General features: G+C 40.2%; 3 protein-coding genes across 4 annotated transcripts; all 3 read left to right on the top strand.

The window, feature by feature from the left end:
• The first annotated feature begins 1315 nt into the window (after positions 1 to 1315).
• Positions 1316 to 9205, top strand: notum1a (notum, palmitoleoyl-protein carboxylesterase a). Its single transcript, XM_085158347.1, has 11 exons — positions 1316 to 2017; positions 4384 to 4436; positions 4560 to 4655; positions 4978 to 5038; positions 5116 to 5174; positions 5266 to 5368; positions 5479 to 5670; positions 6098 to 6195; positions 6295 to 6442; positions 6540 to 6587; positions 6677 to 9205. Exons 1-11 carry the CDS (start codon positions 1659 to 1661, stop codon positions 6978 to 6980), a joined length of 1521 nt encoding a protein of 506 aa, XP_085014473.1. The 5' UTR covers positions 1316 to 1658; the 3' UTR covers positions 6981 to 9205.
• Positions 9206 to 9971: 766 nt separating this feature from the next.
• Positions 9972 to 13111, top strand: myadml2 (myeloid associated differentiation marker like 2). Its single transcript, XM_085156677.1, has one exon. It carries the CDS (start codon positions 11268 to 11270, stop codon positions 12177 to 12179), a length of 912 nt encoding a protein of 303 aa, XP_085012803.1. The 5' UTR covers positions 9972 to 11267; the 3' UTR covers positions 12180 to 13111.
• A 914-nt stretch (positions 13112 to 14025) lies between these two features.
• On the top strand, positions 14026 to 17302 carry pycr1a (pyrroline-5-carboxylate reductase 1a). Of its 2 annotated transcripts, none has more exons than XM_085156674.1 (8): positions 14026 to 14153; positions 14424 to 14495; positions 14618 to 14688; positions 14780 to 14959; positions 15466 to 15687; positions 15814 to 15906; positions 16148 to 16311; positions 16620 to 17302. In XM_085156674.1, the coding sequence occupies exons 2-8, from the start codon at positions 14429 to 14431 to the stop codon at positions 16795 to 16797; spliced, it is 975 nt and encodes a 324-aa protein (XP_085012800.1). In that variant the 5' UTR covers positions 14026 to 14153; positions 14424 to 14428; the 3' UTR covers positions 16798 to 17302. The 2 variants fall into 2 exon arrangements, with proteins under 2 accessions (XP_085012800.1, XP_085012801.1); XM_085156675.1 differs by lacking the exon at positions 14026 to 14153 and adding an exon at positions 14160 to 14297.
• Positions 17303 to 17338: the final 36 nt, after the last annotated feature.

Raw genomic sequence — 17338 nt, forward strand, 5'->3', positions numbered from 1 at the left:
TTTTATTTTATTTTTAATTGTTCAGAGAGTACTTTCTTACAAGTTACACAAATGAAACTATCTATTACAAAGTCTAAAATGTGAAAAAAGAACTATTTGGCAACACGGAGGTTAAAGTGTGACCACAATTTGACCAGCCAGTTTCCAAGCAGTTACAGCCCTCTCTCGGCAATGCGTCGTAATAAGTCTTGGAGTTCTGTTTTCTATTTCAGAGCTCTTGCCTTCGTGGATTGTTATGAAAATTGTGATGAGTTGGTATGAGGAGATTGTATTAAAACCACGGGCTTATCCTAATCCTGCTCCCACAAAGCTGATACAGCGCTAATCAATAAGCTATCTAAGGCTAGAGTTCACATCAGAACTCTCGTGGGCGTGACAAAAAGTGGTGTAGCGTCACAAAAATACTATCTGTGAAAATAAATATAAAAGTGTGCGTAAGTGTTGTTAAAAATATTCGGTTGACTTTAGAAATCCCTGCACTGTCCTGTCCAATGAGCTCAAGTCAAAACGACAAACGTCACCAAAACACCATCATGAAGTTTCACTTTGATGAATGATCCCTTTTGCCCTGTGGGCTACACTTTAACTTAAATGTGTCCTTAAAATGAGAGGTTGTTCAAGGGAAGCCTACCTCAACTGTAACGAGGCATTCCTGTGTTAAAAAGCTGGCTTCCCATCAGGATGCTCTGCTCGACTTAAAATATACAGTAGAGCAGGAAAGTTTGGAAGAGACTGAAGTGGGAGGGAGGAGGTGAAAAGAGGGGGAGAAAGAGTGATGGTTGCTTTGATCTTTTGGAGGCCCCATCTGGATAAAAAAGGAGGGGTTGGGGGGGCGGGTGGAGGGGGGGGGGTGTCTAAGTCCCTTTTTCTAAACCTAAAGCAAAACGTGAGCAACTCAACTTGTCAGAACTGGAACTTATTTTTATTTTTATTTTTTTAATTTTTAAGAGGTCTGCAGTTTTCTTTCCCACGTGGAGTAGCGAAAAATTATCTGTGAAAAATGATCAACTTTTACTTTTAAGTTACATTTAAAAGCGTTGAAAAATAATTTTTAAAACAATTATAATAGGTAAACTCTTAAAAATAACCTGGCTAAATATTGATGCGACTCTGCCAGTTTATGTTTTGTTTTTTTCAAGCAAGTGTGTAACAAGATGCATATTCTCACTTCATAAATTTGTGGTGGAATGGGAAATGGGCATTTCAAGGCCAATAAAAGCCACCACATCAAATAAAACATTGCGGATCAAAAGAACCAACGCATGGACATTTTTTTCCCTCTATAAATTAAAAAAAAAAAAAAAGGGGGGGGGGGGGTAGTCTGCCAGGCTTGATCATGCCCTGAGTCCTGCCCCGCTCCTGTGATTGGCTGGACGGTCACACAAGGGGGGAAAGTTTGAATAAAAAACAAGCGCATGGCACCAGTGTTGTCGTTCAAGCTTGTGTGCTTGGTCCAGAAGGGCTTGAGTTGTAAAAGACAGATGAGGAAAGAGTTGTAGGCGCACTCGTGAAAAAAACCCAAAATTAAGCCTGAAAGTATTTCCAGTTATTTCAGCGGGTGGCTACAAGTGGTCTCAGAGGACTTTTGATTTTACCTGACATTTAATTTGTCTCTTTTGGAAGCTGACAAGTATTTTTTTTGTTTGTTTTTGTTTTAAATGAGAATTTGGAGAAAGGACGTCAAAAAGATGACACTGATCAGAGTGGTTTCATCAGTGCTGCTGCTGGTACTGATGCAGTCCGGAGCTCTTTGCGCACGGAGGTTTCGGGGTGGCCGCAACCCACAACCGCGGCGCTCACCGCCTCCTCCCACATACCGGGCAGACCGGGGTGATACCACCGAGAGCTTCTCTCTGGATTTCACCGCGGTGGAGGAGAACATGGATAACTTCATGACACAAGTAAAGAACCTTGCGCAGTCCCTTTACCCCTGTTCGGCGCAAAAGCTTGACTACGACATGAGGCTGAACTTTTTGGAGAACACATCAGTCACCTGCAACGACGGCAGTCCTGCGGGGTACGTAACGACTGACCATAAACGTGTATGAGGTTACTGTCAAGTCAAAAAGAGGCCAGCTGGGCTAGTAGGAGCTGTTATTTTGCCTTAAGAGTGCTTCAGCGGGACTCATCCGTCCTGCTGGTCATTAAAGTAACCCACATGTATCTGGCCTGAGGAGAAAGTGCATCTCCGTTGATTTTCTCAGAATTTGGAGTGCTGAATCGCGTATTTTATTTTCATTTTCGATCAAGAACCATATAAATGTTTTTTTAAACATATTAAAAGAATATATACAAATAAAAAGAGAATAAATGACTTAAACAATGTCCTGATGCCTCAGTCAGAGTAAAAGATAGACAGCTGCTTTGCGTCAGTGAAGCGTGAAATTTGCGGAGAGCCGCATGGCCTATGCTTCATTTCCTTTGCTTCAAATTAGAATGCAGGTTTTGCGCTGCAGAGTTTCGATTTAACTTTTTAGACCCCCGCCCATCTCTGTCCGTCTTTCTCTGATTCGTCTACTCGGATGGTTGACCTGTTCGACTTTCAGGGTGGATGCTGTAAAATATCCATAAAAATATAGTCGATTTTTAACTACATTTTTATAGAAGGTAAGATTAGATTTTTTCAGTTGTTTATATTTTTAATAATATTGTGAAGCAAAAAAAATCATTGTGGAAAAAAACCCCAACTCTACTAAAGAGGAATAAATCGTATAAATAAATGCTGCTAAAACAGTAAACGCCAAATATAGTCCCTCCTTCTCTAAAATAGAAAAGGCATACAGACTCTGTTTTCAATGTAGTTACAAGAAGACAAATTGTAGGTTAAAGGTCAGCGGCACAGATCGGTGTATAGCTGTAGAAGGTTTAATGTCTCATGTCTGTCCGCGCATTATGCTGCATCACAAGAGAATGCTGAAACGTTATACACAACTACACGCGTACTCATTATTCACTGCTGTGAAGCATGTTGTGTAGTCGTGAATACTTTGGTTGTCGTTCTGATTTGTTGCTACATGTGACTGAGCAGAGAGAGCTGTGCATTACACGGCGGCTCCTGGCTGTGTAAAGCGTGGGGACGAGCGCACGCAAGGAACAGTTACAGGCACAAGGCCTTTCATTCACTGTGGCTGTTATCAGCTGGGATGCTAATCCATCAATTGTTATAGCTACACGGATATTCATAAGTATGTAACGTAAAAGGGAAAAAAGTTACTAGAGCAAGTTACTAGGAAGTGAGTGGGTTTTTTGTCTGTTAGAAACTTGTTTAAATAGGTGGATTGACACAACACCTCCCCTTTGTTTGTTCAGCTTGTCAATTCTGGCGTCAGTATGTTTGATGGAAATAAGAGTGAGCTGCCTACATCGCTGAATAATAATAGTTAAAACATTAAGCACAGCCAAAGTGTGATTCAGTGTCTGAGTTAGCAGCTCAGAGCTTCAGCCAAGTCTGTTTACCTAAAGTCACTGAAATATGTTTGGCAATCTTTTGAGTTGAGTCACTGGTAAAATAAAGCAGATATTCAGTGAAATGGGGGGAAAGGCATAAACATCACATAAGCACATTCAGAAGCCTCTTGTTTCTGCAGCGAAAGCTACTTTACACACCCAAAATATTTAATTTTCCTTGTGTTTCTGTGTTTTTGTTGAATAAAAGATGAGGATGTTTTGGTTAGGACTGCACCCTAAACCATGGGTGCATTGCCCTCTTCTGGACTGACAACAGACAGCACATATATCCAATATAAGATAGGTTTCCTACAATCTTAGAGTAGCTATAGCCCAGAGTCATGTGTCTAAGTGCATTCTAAGGGCGTTAAATTGGGCTTATGCAGGTTTGTTGGCACCTACTGCACCTGAGCAAAAGAGTTGTATTTCCTATCATGCCATTACTTTGGATGGCAGCCTTGTTTTTATCCACATTTTATGACAATGTGTTGTGAAGAGATGATGGTACGTTGCTTATTATAGAAAAATACCATCTACTGGAATCTACAGTGAAACCAGGATATGGGAGAGGATGATGTTTATCTCCTTTTCGATCACTGTATCAGTGTTTGAAGTGCAGCGTGTACACACAGCATCATTGCTTTCATCCGTGGCACCTTTTTGAGATTAGCATCAAGTTCGGGGCATCCTTGTTTGTATTACTGATGATGCGATGTGTATATTTTACGCTTGGGTGCAAGCACTGATGTAGAAACAATGTCCACATTATCTTTCAGTGTCTATTTCTTTCTCCATAAGAAAGTCAAACCTGTGGGCCAAGACGTTCATGCAGGCAGCGTAAAGCAAAACTTGAGGAATTTAGAATCATATACACATATTGTTTAAACTCAACCATGCCTATTATCGTGTGCTCACTTCATTCTTTGGTTCTTGTAGGTACTACCTAAAAGAATCTCGAGGCAGCAGGCGGTGGTTGATATTTTTAGAAGGTGGGTATTTTGGCCTAAACTGATTCACCTCAACACATTTCTCATTTCACGTCCAGTTATACCAAAAAAATCACATGTGAAATGATCGTTCCTATTTTTTTTTATTGGTATATCTGCCTGCAGGTGGCTGGTACTGCTTCAACAAGGAAAACTGTGACAGCCGATATGAGACAATGAGAAGGTTAATGAGCTCCTCCAAGTGGCCCCAGACTAAAACAGGTGAGCCTTTCCATCAGCCCCACTGTTGCTCCACCCGTGGCTCCTGACCACAAGGTGAAAAGCATACCTGCTTTTAATGCCTCAGCAATTAAAAGGATGGGATGCATCTGTGCTCATTTACAGTGTTATTGAAACTGACACCCGGTCATAATGTTGCTGCGGTGTAGGGCTACCTGGCGCCCACCACTAAAGGAAGAGAGACGCCTCTCTCTCTTGTTGCACTGTAATAACTGTAATCCATGTGGTAATGATGATGAGTAAGAAGAGGATGTGTCTCAGGGAGCCAGAATGGCTAATGATACACGTCGGTCTGTCTCTGCAGGCACAGGGATCCTGTCTCCACTCCCTGAGGAAAATCCTCACTGGTGGAACGCCAACATGGTGTAAGCTGCCTTTTGTGGTCATTGATGCCCAATTTTTAATCACAAGTGGCATTTTAAATGTTACGTTTGTTGTGTAGGTTTGTGCCCTACTGCTCCAGTGATGTTTGGAGCGGTGCTACAGCCAAAACAGATCAAAGTAAGAGACACCACTAAAGTCTCAAAATCTTGACATGTATTTGCCCTGAAAGAAGAGTTGTTTAGTTTGTTTGTCTCTCTGTTGTACACAGATGGTTATGCCTTCATGGGCTCACTCATTATTCAGGAGGTTGTGAAGGACCTGCTGAAAAAAGGTCTGGAAAATGCCAAAGTCCTCCTCTTAGCAGGAAGCAGGTGTGTTCACATGTAAACCTATTGCCCAGGGTTTTATATTGAAAGTTTCTGCACGTCATTCTTACTGATGTATGTGTACTGATGAAAATATATATTGTTTTTGTATGAAGTGCGGGAGGTACTGGCATTCTTCTGAATGTTGACAGTGTGGCAGAGATGCTGGAGGGACTGGGCCACACTGCGATACAAGTGCGAGGCCTTTCTGATTCTGGCTGGTTCCTGGACAATAAGCAGTACCACTGCACTGACTGTGTGGACACCGCCAGCTGTGCTCCCACTGAGACCATCAAGAGAGGCATCAAGTATGGGATTTCTTTCAGTTTAGTTTTATTTATTTCATACCAATATTTATCTCAAGATACAGATTCCTATGAAATTATAGATAGAAGTCCCAACAATAAGACAATAATAGCAAGCACTGCTGGCTGTGGCTGGCTGCTATGGCTGGCTGGGGGGAACAAACAAAACATGCGACAAAGCACAATCTCTAGGAAAGAGACGATGACATGCATTAGTCACGTATAAAGGCACTGGGAGTGAAAAAGCACATCATGCACGAGCCCAAGCAGTCTGAGCCTCAAGCAGCTGAACTAAGGAATATTTCAGTGTCACCTCATGCATTTATCTACAAGCATTATTAAAAAGAAAAGCATTAAGTCTAGTCGTTAAACTGAGATCACCAGGTTGCTACTATACCCATCATATCCTATCTGTGTCTGTTTCTATTAGGTACTGGGGAGGGATGGTACCAGAACGGTGCAAACAAGCCCATGAAGGAGAAGAGTGGAACTGCTTTTTTGGATACAGAGTCTTCCCGTCTATAAAAAGTGGGTTTATGATCTATGTGGATACAAGTAAATGTGCATTGTGATGTGATCTACGAATACTCACATTGTCTGGCTGATTTTTTCATTTTCCCTGAGCAGGCCCTGTCTTTGTGGTCCAGTGGCTGTTTGATGAGGCTCAGTTGACAGTAGACAACATTCAGCTGACAGGTCAGCCTGTGCAGGAGGGCCAGTGGCGCTACATCCAAAACCTGGGCACTGAGCTGAGGAACACACTCAAAGATGTCCCGTAAGGCCATGCATCTGGATTTCAGGTGGAAAATTTACAAAGAATTATTGCAAAGACTATTACCGATTACTGTTTTTTTCTGTTGTTTTTTCTTTAGGGCTATGTTTGCTCCAGCATGTTTATCGCATGAAGTTATCACCAGAAAGTGGGTATTATTCATTTTCAAAAGGCCTCTTCCCCGCTGTACGATTTTCTACCTGTGTGCTGACAGCGCCCTCTTGTGTTGTGTTCTAGCTATTGGATTGATGTGCAGGTTAAAGGCACCTCCTTGCCCAGAGCGCTGCACTGCTGGGACCGCAGCCTCCACGACAACAGGAACAACAAGGCTCCGCCTAAAGGCTGTCCTGTGCATCTGATTGACAGCTGCCCGTGGCCACACTGCAACCCCACCTGCCCCACCATCCGAGATCAGTTCACAGGGCAGGAGATGAATGTCATTCAGTTCCTCAAGCACATGGGCTTTGATGTTCAGAAGATGGCCCAGCAGCAGGGAATGGACCCCAGCAAGCTACTGGGCATGCTCAGCAGCGGCAGCTAAAGGGACACAAACACACAGGCATTATCTCAACATTAAACTAAGCAGAGTTGGCTGGCTGGTCTCTCTGGCCAATCTCCCAAGCCTGATACCTCCAACTACCCCTCCATCTTCACAACCCATTCTACCTATAATGAATTTCCTCTGACCTCCTGTTTACTTTACTCCAAACCTCAGTCAGTGCAGGGACTTTGACCTTGTCCCACAATCCCTTTTCTCCCATCTGGTGACAAGTACTGTGGCAACATACCACAATGACAAGGCACAACTCTTTGCGACTCACCATTTAAATTATATTTTGTTTTGTAAAAGAAAATATCATGAATGTAATCCAGTTTTAAGGATGCTCACTGATGTTTTGTTTTTATGTTTGTCCTTCCATATAGTTTAAATTTAGTCATTGCCACAGTGACATAGGGATGCTGTTTTTGTTAAGTAGCCAATATGAGACTGTTATCAGTGCAATTGGGCCCTAGAATTTTTCTGTAATTGGAACTCTCATTGCAAAAATAACTGACATCAAGGCAGATATAGGAAAATATCATAAGTGCGCTAAGTGCTGAATCAGAAAGGAGATATTTTATATTTACCTCTAAAAAAATAAAAGCATAAACAATAGTGAGAGAAAGACAACTGACACTGATGCTCTAATAAACTCATAGCAAAAGACTGTCAGTTAGAATTACCCTGTTTGAACTAAACAGGCACAAACCATGTGTTATTACCGCTAATGAAAGTAATACAATAAGACATAATGCTCCTATAGCTGTAACTCCCTTGATAGCGTCTAAACCAAATTGGTATATTTTAAGATGTCAGAATGTCCCCTTTAGTCGTTTTACAATGCTAACTGTGGTGCTAAAGTGGATCTGGTTTAATGTCTATACATAGTTATACAAAAACCACAGTGCCATCACATCTAAGCTATACCTCTTACGCACAGGCCGCATCATCATGACAAGACAGTTCAAAAACTCATGTTAGGTCACCTCAGTAGATCAGCAATCCTCAAATCAATGCAATGAACATTTAAAGGGAGACGAATATTGTGTATTGTATTTTTTGAGTATATGTATAGGCTCTATCAAGTGTTCACTATTGTAACTCCCTTCTTATTATTATCTCATAGAGATCACTTTTTAATATAATGACAATGTTGTATGTAATGATGTCTTTATAAATGATGTTTTTAAAGGGCCTCTATTTCGCATCACACCAGAAAAGGAAAAGTATTACTAATTGTAATTTTATTCTGTAACATATTTTTTAACAGGAAAAAAAAACTCAAGCTACATTGGTAATTTACATATTTATTTTGTTATGTAAATCATATTTATAAGTGCTATTTTCACAGAGAAGTGATTCTTTGTAAATTGTAAATACGTTGCTGTTTTTCTCTTTGTGTTGACTGCATGTCTTTGTATCAGACCAGAAGAAAAGACACATAACATAATATACTACAAGATAAATATTTTTTGCAGTCTTGTGATTATTACTTCTATGAGGTCTACTAAAATGGTATTATTAATGTGTAGAAGATGTGGCATTACTATACTAAACTATACTTAAAGTCAGTGACTGATCACCTTCAAGAAATGTGGTTATCACCTAAAATAAGAGAAATATGTCAGAGTAAGTGAAGTGATCTGGTGGATAAACAAGAAAATTTCATTATAAGTTCTGCAGACCATAAGGTACTACAAGCTACAATAAAAGGTGTGCAAATGATGCAAAACTAAGCCACCTTGCATAATAAACTCTGCACCATGTGGCTCTTATCTTGCTGTGTATTTGAGCCTAGTGCAGGGTGTTTATGCTACCTGTACTGCACACATCACAATTTAGCTTTTGTTCACACATACACTCACAGTGTGATGGTATCTACCACGCAAGGGCCTAAACATCAGGAGTAGTCTGGAGCCTTACTTACAGTTCAGCAGTTCATGGGCAGGACAACCTGGGCATCAAACCACTCATTCACTTCTGCTCCTGAGCCACAGCTATCTTTACACATGCTTATCAGCATTTAAATGTTCTCTCCAAATTATTTAAGCATAAAAACCTTGCTCAGAATAACCCCACCTTGTCCTCCCATGGCACGTCCATCACAGACAAAAAACTTATTTTGAGAAAAATAAATTTACACCCTAATGGAAGTAATTAAAGCTAGAAATTAAAGTTAGAAAGGCGTACCGCTTTGATCTTTCAGAATGAAGACCAACAGAAAACTTTGTATAACTCACATCCTAAATGGAAGAAAAATTTGACAATTAAATAATACGTCAAATAATATATTCACAAACACAGTAACACATGTAGGTTTTAAAGTAGATAGGTAAAAATTATCATTATTGTACAGGAATTAATACACACTATTGCAAAATACCAGTATAATACTGTACTTTAGAAAGTTTATTGATAAAAAAGCATAATAATGATGCTTTTTGTTTTACTGTTTTACATTACTGCTAAAAATTTGGTAGTTTTACCGTATTAATTGCTGCCAGTAAGGAACTTTAATTTGAAATTTGTGCTGATAACCCAGAGATGGGTTTGGGTTTTTTTGTTTTGGGCTAAGAAGTATTACTGTTCTTAGCCCTGTGATTGATTGGTAACCCTCTTGCCTTATGATGGCGGGAACAGAATGGATAAAATGGATAGATAGTACTGTTCTCTATATTACCTGTATAACAGCACATTCCCTAACAGTTCAACTGCTGTAAACTGCCCAAACAAAGATGATAAAGCCTCTTTAAAATTCCACACCAAATGACATATTCATTTTTAAAATGCAGTGTTTAAGGCAATTTTGAGTAACTTCCTCCAGAGCTGAAAAAATGCTGCTTTGGACTTGAAACTGAAAATAACTCATTTTTATAAGTAGTTTGCAGTTATGTATGCAGTAAGCAGTTATGAGTATTTAAGTTTGCTTTTGTTATTTGCAATATTCTAATTAAAGAAATGCATATACATCCATGTACATTTCTAAAATTGTTTTAATAGTGATTTTATGTAAGAATATCCTTGCAATGTTTAAATTTTAAAAAACGAGGATACTTATATAAGAAGGTTAAAATATTTTAAGTAATTGCCACTTCATTTCTACCTCCCTTTCATATGCATAGGTCAAATCTGCCATCGCGTGTGTATAATCATCCCTCTGAACCTGTGTGTAATTTATGCCTCTAATGGGAGTCTTAGCCCTCCTCCCTGTCATTACACAGTGTGTAAATGCCAGTTTCTGACTGTGGGAGCTCTGACTCAGCCACTCTGGGTGCTCCCTAGAAATAAGACTCCCAAACTGCCTGCCACATGCAGCCTCCCACCCCTCTGTGGAATATAGACCCCCTATTTATAGCACTGGCGAGGCCTGTAACTCAGGGCTCGGCACAAACTTTCATTTAAACAACCACCCCTAGCAATCCACCGAGTGCACACTGACAGAGACAGGAGGAGCAGGGTGTGCTTGCGTGAATAAGAAAGAGTGGGAGATCAAGTCTGAGAGGCAAGAGAAGACAGAAAGCAGCGAGACAAAGACCAAGAGACATAGCCGACAGTTTGAGTGATTCTGGTGGACAGTTTAGGGAAGAAAAAGAGAAAAGAGAAGAATTTATAAGGACTGAGTCCATGAGGAGTTGAAGTTGACTGACAGGACAACAAATTTGTCCACTTGTTTGGCACTGAGGGATTTTGCTGGAAGATTGATCTTTGGATATCAATTTTCAAAGAGGGCTGATTGGAGAAGACATCACTTCACTTTGATATTTTGCTAAACTGGAAAAGTAGTGAGGGAAGAAGCCAGCAAGCAAGGCAAGCAAGAGAAAACCAAGATTTCAAAGGTCATACACTGCAGCTTTTGAGTAAGACTCGATCATATTATTATTACATGAAACACATTTTGAAATCATCAAAAATCAACTGTTATTATTCTGCACAGAAATTAGACTCTTTTTACAAACTTGTGCAACCAAGAAGAAAGAAACCTATCAAAAAGATAGCTTAGTATCAAAGTTGACTGAAAGTCTTTTCTCATTTTAAGCTATTGAACAAACTTCTACATAACAATGTACACATGTAACCTGAGCTTAAACACACTGCTGTAATTACAAAGCAAGGTCAGGAAAGAAATTACAGACATTTGTAATTAAGGACCATCTATAACAGGAAACCAAAAAAAGGGTGAGGTCTGCGCGAAAAAGACAGAGGAGGCCGCAAGGACACCAACACGGGCAACGGGACATTAAGAATCTCACCAGCAACAACAGCTGCTTTAGAGGGACAACAGGCACCATGGATTCTCAAGGAGGACATTACCTCAACAAAGAAGCTGTGCTGTCCCCTTTAGGAATAGCCCGAATGTTCCAGCTACTGTTTGGCTGCACCATAATGGCCCTTGTGTCCCACAGCGCAGGCTACAGTGCCAATTATGGAATCTTCTGTATGTTTGTGTGGTGCTTCTGCTTTGCTGTCACACTGGTTGTTTTCACCTTGGACATTACACGGCTCCACACTTGTATGCCGATTTCCTGGGATAACTTCACTGTGGCCTTTGCCATGCTGGCAACACTCATGTACATCACTGCCTCTGTGGTCTACCCCGTTTACTTCCTTCAGACAGAGGTTCCCGATGAGGAGTGGGAAGTCCAAATATACCGCATTGCTGTTACAGTCTGCTCTGCAGTCTGTTGCTTCCCCTACGCAACTGAGGTGTTCTTAACACGAGCCAAACCAGGGGCTGTGGTTGGATACATGGCCACTGTGTCTGGTCTGCTCAAGGTGGTCCAAGGTTTTGTGGCCTGCATCATTTTTGGGGCCCTGGCTAATGACAGTGAGTACAACCAATACATTGCCACCCAGTACTGCGTGGTGGTGTACAGCCTGTGCTTCTCTGTCACTGTGATAGTGGTCGTACTGACGGTTTCTGGTAGGACCTCTGCCCTGCGGTTCCCATTTGATCGGTTTGTGGTCATCTACACCTTCTTTGCTGTGATCCTCTATCTCAGTACTACACTGATCTGGCCCATCTTCAGCTTCGACAGGAAGTATGGCAACACTACTCGTCCCGAGGACTGCCCACGAGGAGAATGTCCGTGGGATAGCAAGTTGGTTGTGGCCGTCTTTACTAACGTCAACTTAGTGTTGTATTTTGTAGATCTTGTTTACTCCCAGAGGATTCGCTTTATCTCTAGTTCTGCTGTCTGAAACCACCACCAACACCCACCAACAAGTTCAAGGACATATCCAGTTTGTTCTCCATACCCAGGTCTATGTGAAAGACTCAATGCCTTAAATCCACCATTTCACGGTGTTATGTAGCCAGTGTATAACACTTTTTTTTAAAATTAGCAGTATTATCTAGTTTTTATGTTACAGTATTCATCTAGTCCTGAACTTCTTCCTACCGTAGAGAACATGCACCATGGAGAAAATCTCAGCAACTCTGTCCACAGATGACTCTGGGAAATATATCCATCTCTCTAATACAGGCATCCATCTTATCTGGGATGGACCTGAAGAAGTGTCAGACCAGTGTTATGTCATTCAACCTTTCAGAGGCTTGGCAATTTATTTAATACTATTTATATAACATTAAACAGGGTGGAAATATATTTCCTAGATATGTTTAGTATCTGTTAGGTCAACAGTTTGCACTGAACATAGAATATGGTTTTGGCTTTCTAGCCACTTCGCTGTATTTTTTTCCAGTTTAGATTATATTCCCCACATATGTTGAAGTTTATAAGTTTTTTTTTAAATTTACTGAATGTTTTTGAAGGCTAATGTTTGACAGCAGTATTAGATTTGTTATTTTGTTGATACATTACATGTTGACCACAAGCACGAGTGTTAACATTCTTTTTCCCATGTTTATACTCTGTTCTGTGTTTAATAAAATGTGTATGTTTTCGTTTGGCCTTCTTTCACTTCTTTGCATAAAGTAGGACTTAAATACACAGTGTTTTTCATGTTCTAGGGTAATTTGCTGCTACCAGTGAAACTATTTTTCTATTTTTCACCAATTTCATGTTTTTTCTTTATACTTGGTAATTTAACATAGACTGGGATTTGCCAATACATAACACTTTTTTTCTCTTTTTTAAAAATAAAGGTTTTCCAATGTGTTGATTGTTCATAAAATACAGAAAGAAAGAAAAAAGATCAAGCAGCATATGCTAGTTTGTTTATAATGTTGCTTTTTGTTTTACTGATTTACTGTACTGCTAGAAATCTGCTAGTTTAACCACGTTAATACAGAAAATACATGGCAGTGCTGATAACCATATGTATGTGTGTGTATATATACACACACACACACACACACACACACACATATATATATATATATATATATATATACACACATATATATACATATATATATATATATATATATATATATATATATATATATATATATATATATATATATATATATATATATATATATATCTCCACCCACCCCTCTGTAAAACAAACAAGGTAAAAGTGAACATTATTTTATTGTATGTTAATATACCATGTCGCAAAATAACTCTGCTATTTAAAAACAAAACAACAACAAAACCCCTCTATGGTATCGGCACAAATTTCGAGTCATACAGACAGGAAATACCGTTATTGTCGAATTAAAGTTAATGTTCTCAAATATGCTGTACCCTGTTATACTATATGCTTAAAATGAGGTAGTTTTACTGTTATTTCACCATGTTAATACAGAAAACACTTGCTAATGGCTGCCAGTAAGTCACTTTAATTCAACAAAAAACTATGAGCTGTAAATAACTGAAAACTGTAAAAAAAACTGAAACGCCTAACTCGGAGTTACTACTTACATCAGTCTGTTAACTATGTTGCACTTTATCTGCTCAGAATATGTATGTTATGTCTGAGCGCCTCCATCTCGACATGTCTTTCCAAGCTTTTCGCCGGTAGATGCCAGTAAAGCGACTGCGTCTCCTAACCAGCTTTTCCTCTCAGCAGCACAGCCTGGTGCAATTTAAACCCCGCCTCAAAGTTAACGCTGCTGCCACTGCGATTGGTTGAAAATGTTACGCATAGGCTAAGGATGAAAGCTCACTGGCTCGCAAGCCTCGTCAATCAAATTCGTTTCTGGTCGTTGTTGCAGAAGCTACAGCGCTAATCACCTGGGACACGTTGACAGAGTCGTAATTTCAGGTATTTATGAAGAGCTGGTATTGGTCTGTCTGTCAGCTTAGAGATTCTTCTGTTTGTTCATAAATGTAATGAATGGTAGCGTTATGGCTTCTGCCATCATGTGTCCAGGATTCGCCTTGCCCTCCCTCAGTGAATAATACGGAAGTAAGATTATGTTTGCGCTGCGTGTCGGAGCTGTAAAAATGGCACACGGCTCATCCTTTCTTGGTTCATCTGTCACTTGTAAGCCAAAACGTTCAATTTAATGTTTAAAATTTTGTGTACCTACAGGCAGAATGAGCGTGGGTTTCATAGGAGCGGGCCAGCTGGCCCACGCTCTGGTGAGAGGCTTCACGGCAGCAGGTGAATTTCGAAACATACCTTTAACCATATGTGCATTAATTTCATTTCATTTGTATTCTTGATGTATGTAGATTGCAATCAGGCACCGAAATGATTTCTGGATATTTTTTCCCCTCTTCAAGGCGTGATTGCCACGCACAAAATCACAGCCAGTTCTCCAGACACAGATCTCCCCACAGTGCAGCAACTACGGGTGCGTAGTCTGCTATATTAGTGACTCTGTGTAATTATGAATATGTATTTTACCTGTCTGAAGAACTACTAAAAGAAGTCAATTTGTACAGAAATTGGGTGTAAATTTCACTACCAGCAACAAGGAGACAGTGAACAGGACTGATGTTCTCTTCCTGGCTGTGAAGCCCCACATCATTCCTTTTGTCCTCGATGAGATTGGACCAGATATCGAAGACCGTCACCTTATTGTGTCCTGTGCTGCAGGGGTCCGAATCAGTTCCATAGAGAAGGCAAGTCATAGCCCGTAGTGTTTACATGTTGTGTGTTTTATGGTTTGAAACTTACAAACTAAACACATTTAAGTCCCCCCTTCCTATTCAAGCTGCTTGTTACACTAGTTTGAATAAGTCAATTGGTGTAAATATAGTAATTATCTACTAGTATTTGTAGTGACATGGTATGGTGCATTGTAGGAGTTGGTGTGTACCCTGCTTGTATGAACACTAGATCACTTAATTATAGTACTACTTTTAAAACATTACGGTAATGCAAATCATAATCCAGATTATTATGATTTTAACACACTTAAGATATACTATGAGAGGGTTTAGACGCATAACTTAAAGTCTTATAAACGCTATTGATTCATATTTTTCAGTGCTCACATCGCCTATACATACATCTAATCTGTTTTTGCTTGCTGTATCCATCCATTATAAGAAACTTTAAACTGGTACTTTCATTCATCATCCCTTCAAATGAAGTCACTGAATTAGCGCATTGCTCCTTTTTGTAGAAGCTGCAGCAGTATCGCACTTCTCCAAAGGTCATACGTTGCATGACCAATACTCCAGTGGTAGTCCGTGAAGGGGCCACTGTCTATGCTACAGGAAGCTATGCAGATGTGGAGGATGGAAAGCTCCTGGAGCAGCTCATGGCCAGTGTTGGCTACTGCACCGAGGTGGAAGAGGACCTGATTGATGCAGTCACTGGCCTAAGCGGCAGCGGCCCTGCTTATGTGAGTCAGTTTTACCTATCAGTGTGTTTTGCAAATCTGCCATAGCTGCAGCATTTGTGAAAAATGTGCCCTCTGGCTTGTTGCCCTCTTTCCATCATAGTAACGTTGATGATGGTGACCTTGCAGGCTTTCACAGCTGTAGATGCGCTTGCTGATGGTGGTGTGAAAATGGGCCTGAACAGGAGATTGGCTGTACGCCTTGGAGCCCAAGCACTGCTGGTATGTACGTTATAGATGGAGTATATACTTTTTTTTTTAGGTTTTGATCTTGGTTTGATGTTGCTGTGTTTCTGTATACCCCTAGTGCCTATGAGTTGAGTTTAAAAGAATACTGTTCAATTATGTGTGACCTGCAGCTTGTCCTGTCCCATTGTGCACATTGACACAGTCTGAATGTTCATTATCACGTGGCGTATTTTATGCGATCAATCAGTGGCGCTTCCTTTGTGTTTCTTCAAAGGGGGCTGCTCGGATGCTGTTAGACTCGGAGCAACACCCTGGGCAGCTCAAGGACAATGTGTGTTCACCAGGGGGCGCCACGATCCACGCCCTACATGTTATGGAGAGTGGTGGCTTCCGCAGCCTGCTCATCAATGCTGTGGAGGCTTCTTGCGTTAGGACGAGGTAGGTTGGCGAGAGAGGTGTTTAACAAACAGAGAAACATTTTTGTTGTTCCTGTCATAAGACACAAAAGAAAAGCAATTCACTCAATTGCTCAAAGGGTGACTATTTTTTTTTAAAGTTTATTATTCAGACAGCAGATGGAGCTATGTATGTACAAATCATTTTAAATTGTGGCTTCTCTGGTTACATATCACCTAGTGTTGAAGTTATTACTACACTGATTTATTATGCTGTGATTAATATGTATTATCCATTCTAACTTGTATATTTGTCTTCTTTTGTTTCTGCTTTTTTATATTTCAAAAAAGGGAACTTCAGTATTTGGCTGACCAGGAGAAGATTTCCCCTGCTGCCATAAAGAAGACAACTCTGGACCAAGTGCTGCAGCAACCGGGAGTCACTCCAGATGCTGTTGGAGTCAGATCTCGTGGAATCAGTATGTTCAACAGCAGCAGCAGCTCCAGCTCCAGGACCAAAAAGAAATAAAATAACCTGCCAGGTGGAGAAACTGCAAACTTGAATACAACTTGTCATATCACTGATGATCCGGCTATATGCTACAACCACTACTGCCGGGTAGTTGTTGACCTAAGTAAGTAAATCACCTAAAATATGAGGTGAGACTTAACAAGAGAAAGATTTCAAGCGATAACAGCTTCCTTTTGTAAGAAAATCTCCATTTCCGTTACCATGAAATGCTCTTTTTCTTTTTTTTATATCCCTGTTCCTGGTGTTTTAGTTGACTCATGGAATAAAAATGCTTCTCTGGCTTTCTAAACCTTGTTTCTGATGATCGTGTTTCATGCCAAAGAGGTTCACTTCACAACTGTTTTTTTTTTTCCTCGAGGTGATATCCCATTGCAGCTTGTATTGTACGGTGTACCAAAATCATGTTTTGCAATACTACAGATATTGATAAAATGCTATATTTTGTACTCCAAATGAGTGTATTTTCAAAATAGTTTATTATTAAATGTAGACATTTAACTAATTCTGTGGTTGTGATTTATTTGTGCCAGTGCTCACA

This window comes from Neolamprologus multifasciatus, chromosome 4, assembly GCF_963576455.1.
Source record: "Neolamprologus multifasciatus chromosome 4, fNeoMul1.2, whole genome shotgun sequence".
Classification (NCBI taxonomy): domain Eukaryota; kingdom Metazoa; phylum Chordata; class Actinopteri; order Cichliformes; family Cichlidae; genus Neolamprologus; species Neolamprologus multifasciatus.

What these genes read in the sequence shown, in the direction of transcription:
- notum1a (XM_085158347.1), top strand. Translation starts at nt 1,659, where the DNA reads ATGAGAATTTGGAGAAAGGACGTCAAAAAGATGACACTGATCAGAGTG. An exon ending in AACGACGGCAGTCCTGCGGG is followed by an intron (nt 2,018 to 4,383) that starts GTACGTAACGAC and finishes TGGTTCTTGTAG; the next exon opens with GTACTACCTAAAAGAATCTC. An exon ending in AACACACTCAAAGATGTCCC is followed by an intron (nt 6,443 to 6,539) that starts GTAAGGCCATGC and finishes TTTTTTCTTTAG; the next exon opens with GGCTATGTTTGCTCCAGCAT.
- myadml2 (XM_085156677.1), top strand. Translation starts at nt 11,268, where the DNA reads ATGGATTCTCAAGGAGGACATTACCTCAACAAAGAAGCTGTGCTGTCC.
- pycr1a (XM_085156674.1), top strand. Translation starts at nt 14,429, where the DNA reads ATGAGCGTGGGTTTCATAGGAGCGGGCCAGCTGGCCCACGCTCTGGTG. An exon ending in CCACAGTGCAGCAACTACGG is followed by an intron (nt 14,689 to 14,779) that starts GTGCGTAGTCTG and finishes CAATTTGTACAG; the next exon opens with AAATTGGGTGTAAATTTCAC. An exon ending in GCGGCAGCGGCCCTGCTTAT is followed by an intron (nt 15,688 to 15,813) that starts GTGAGTCAGTTT and finishes GTGACCTTGCAG; the next exon opens with GCTTTCACAGCTGTAGATGC.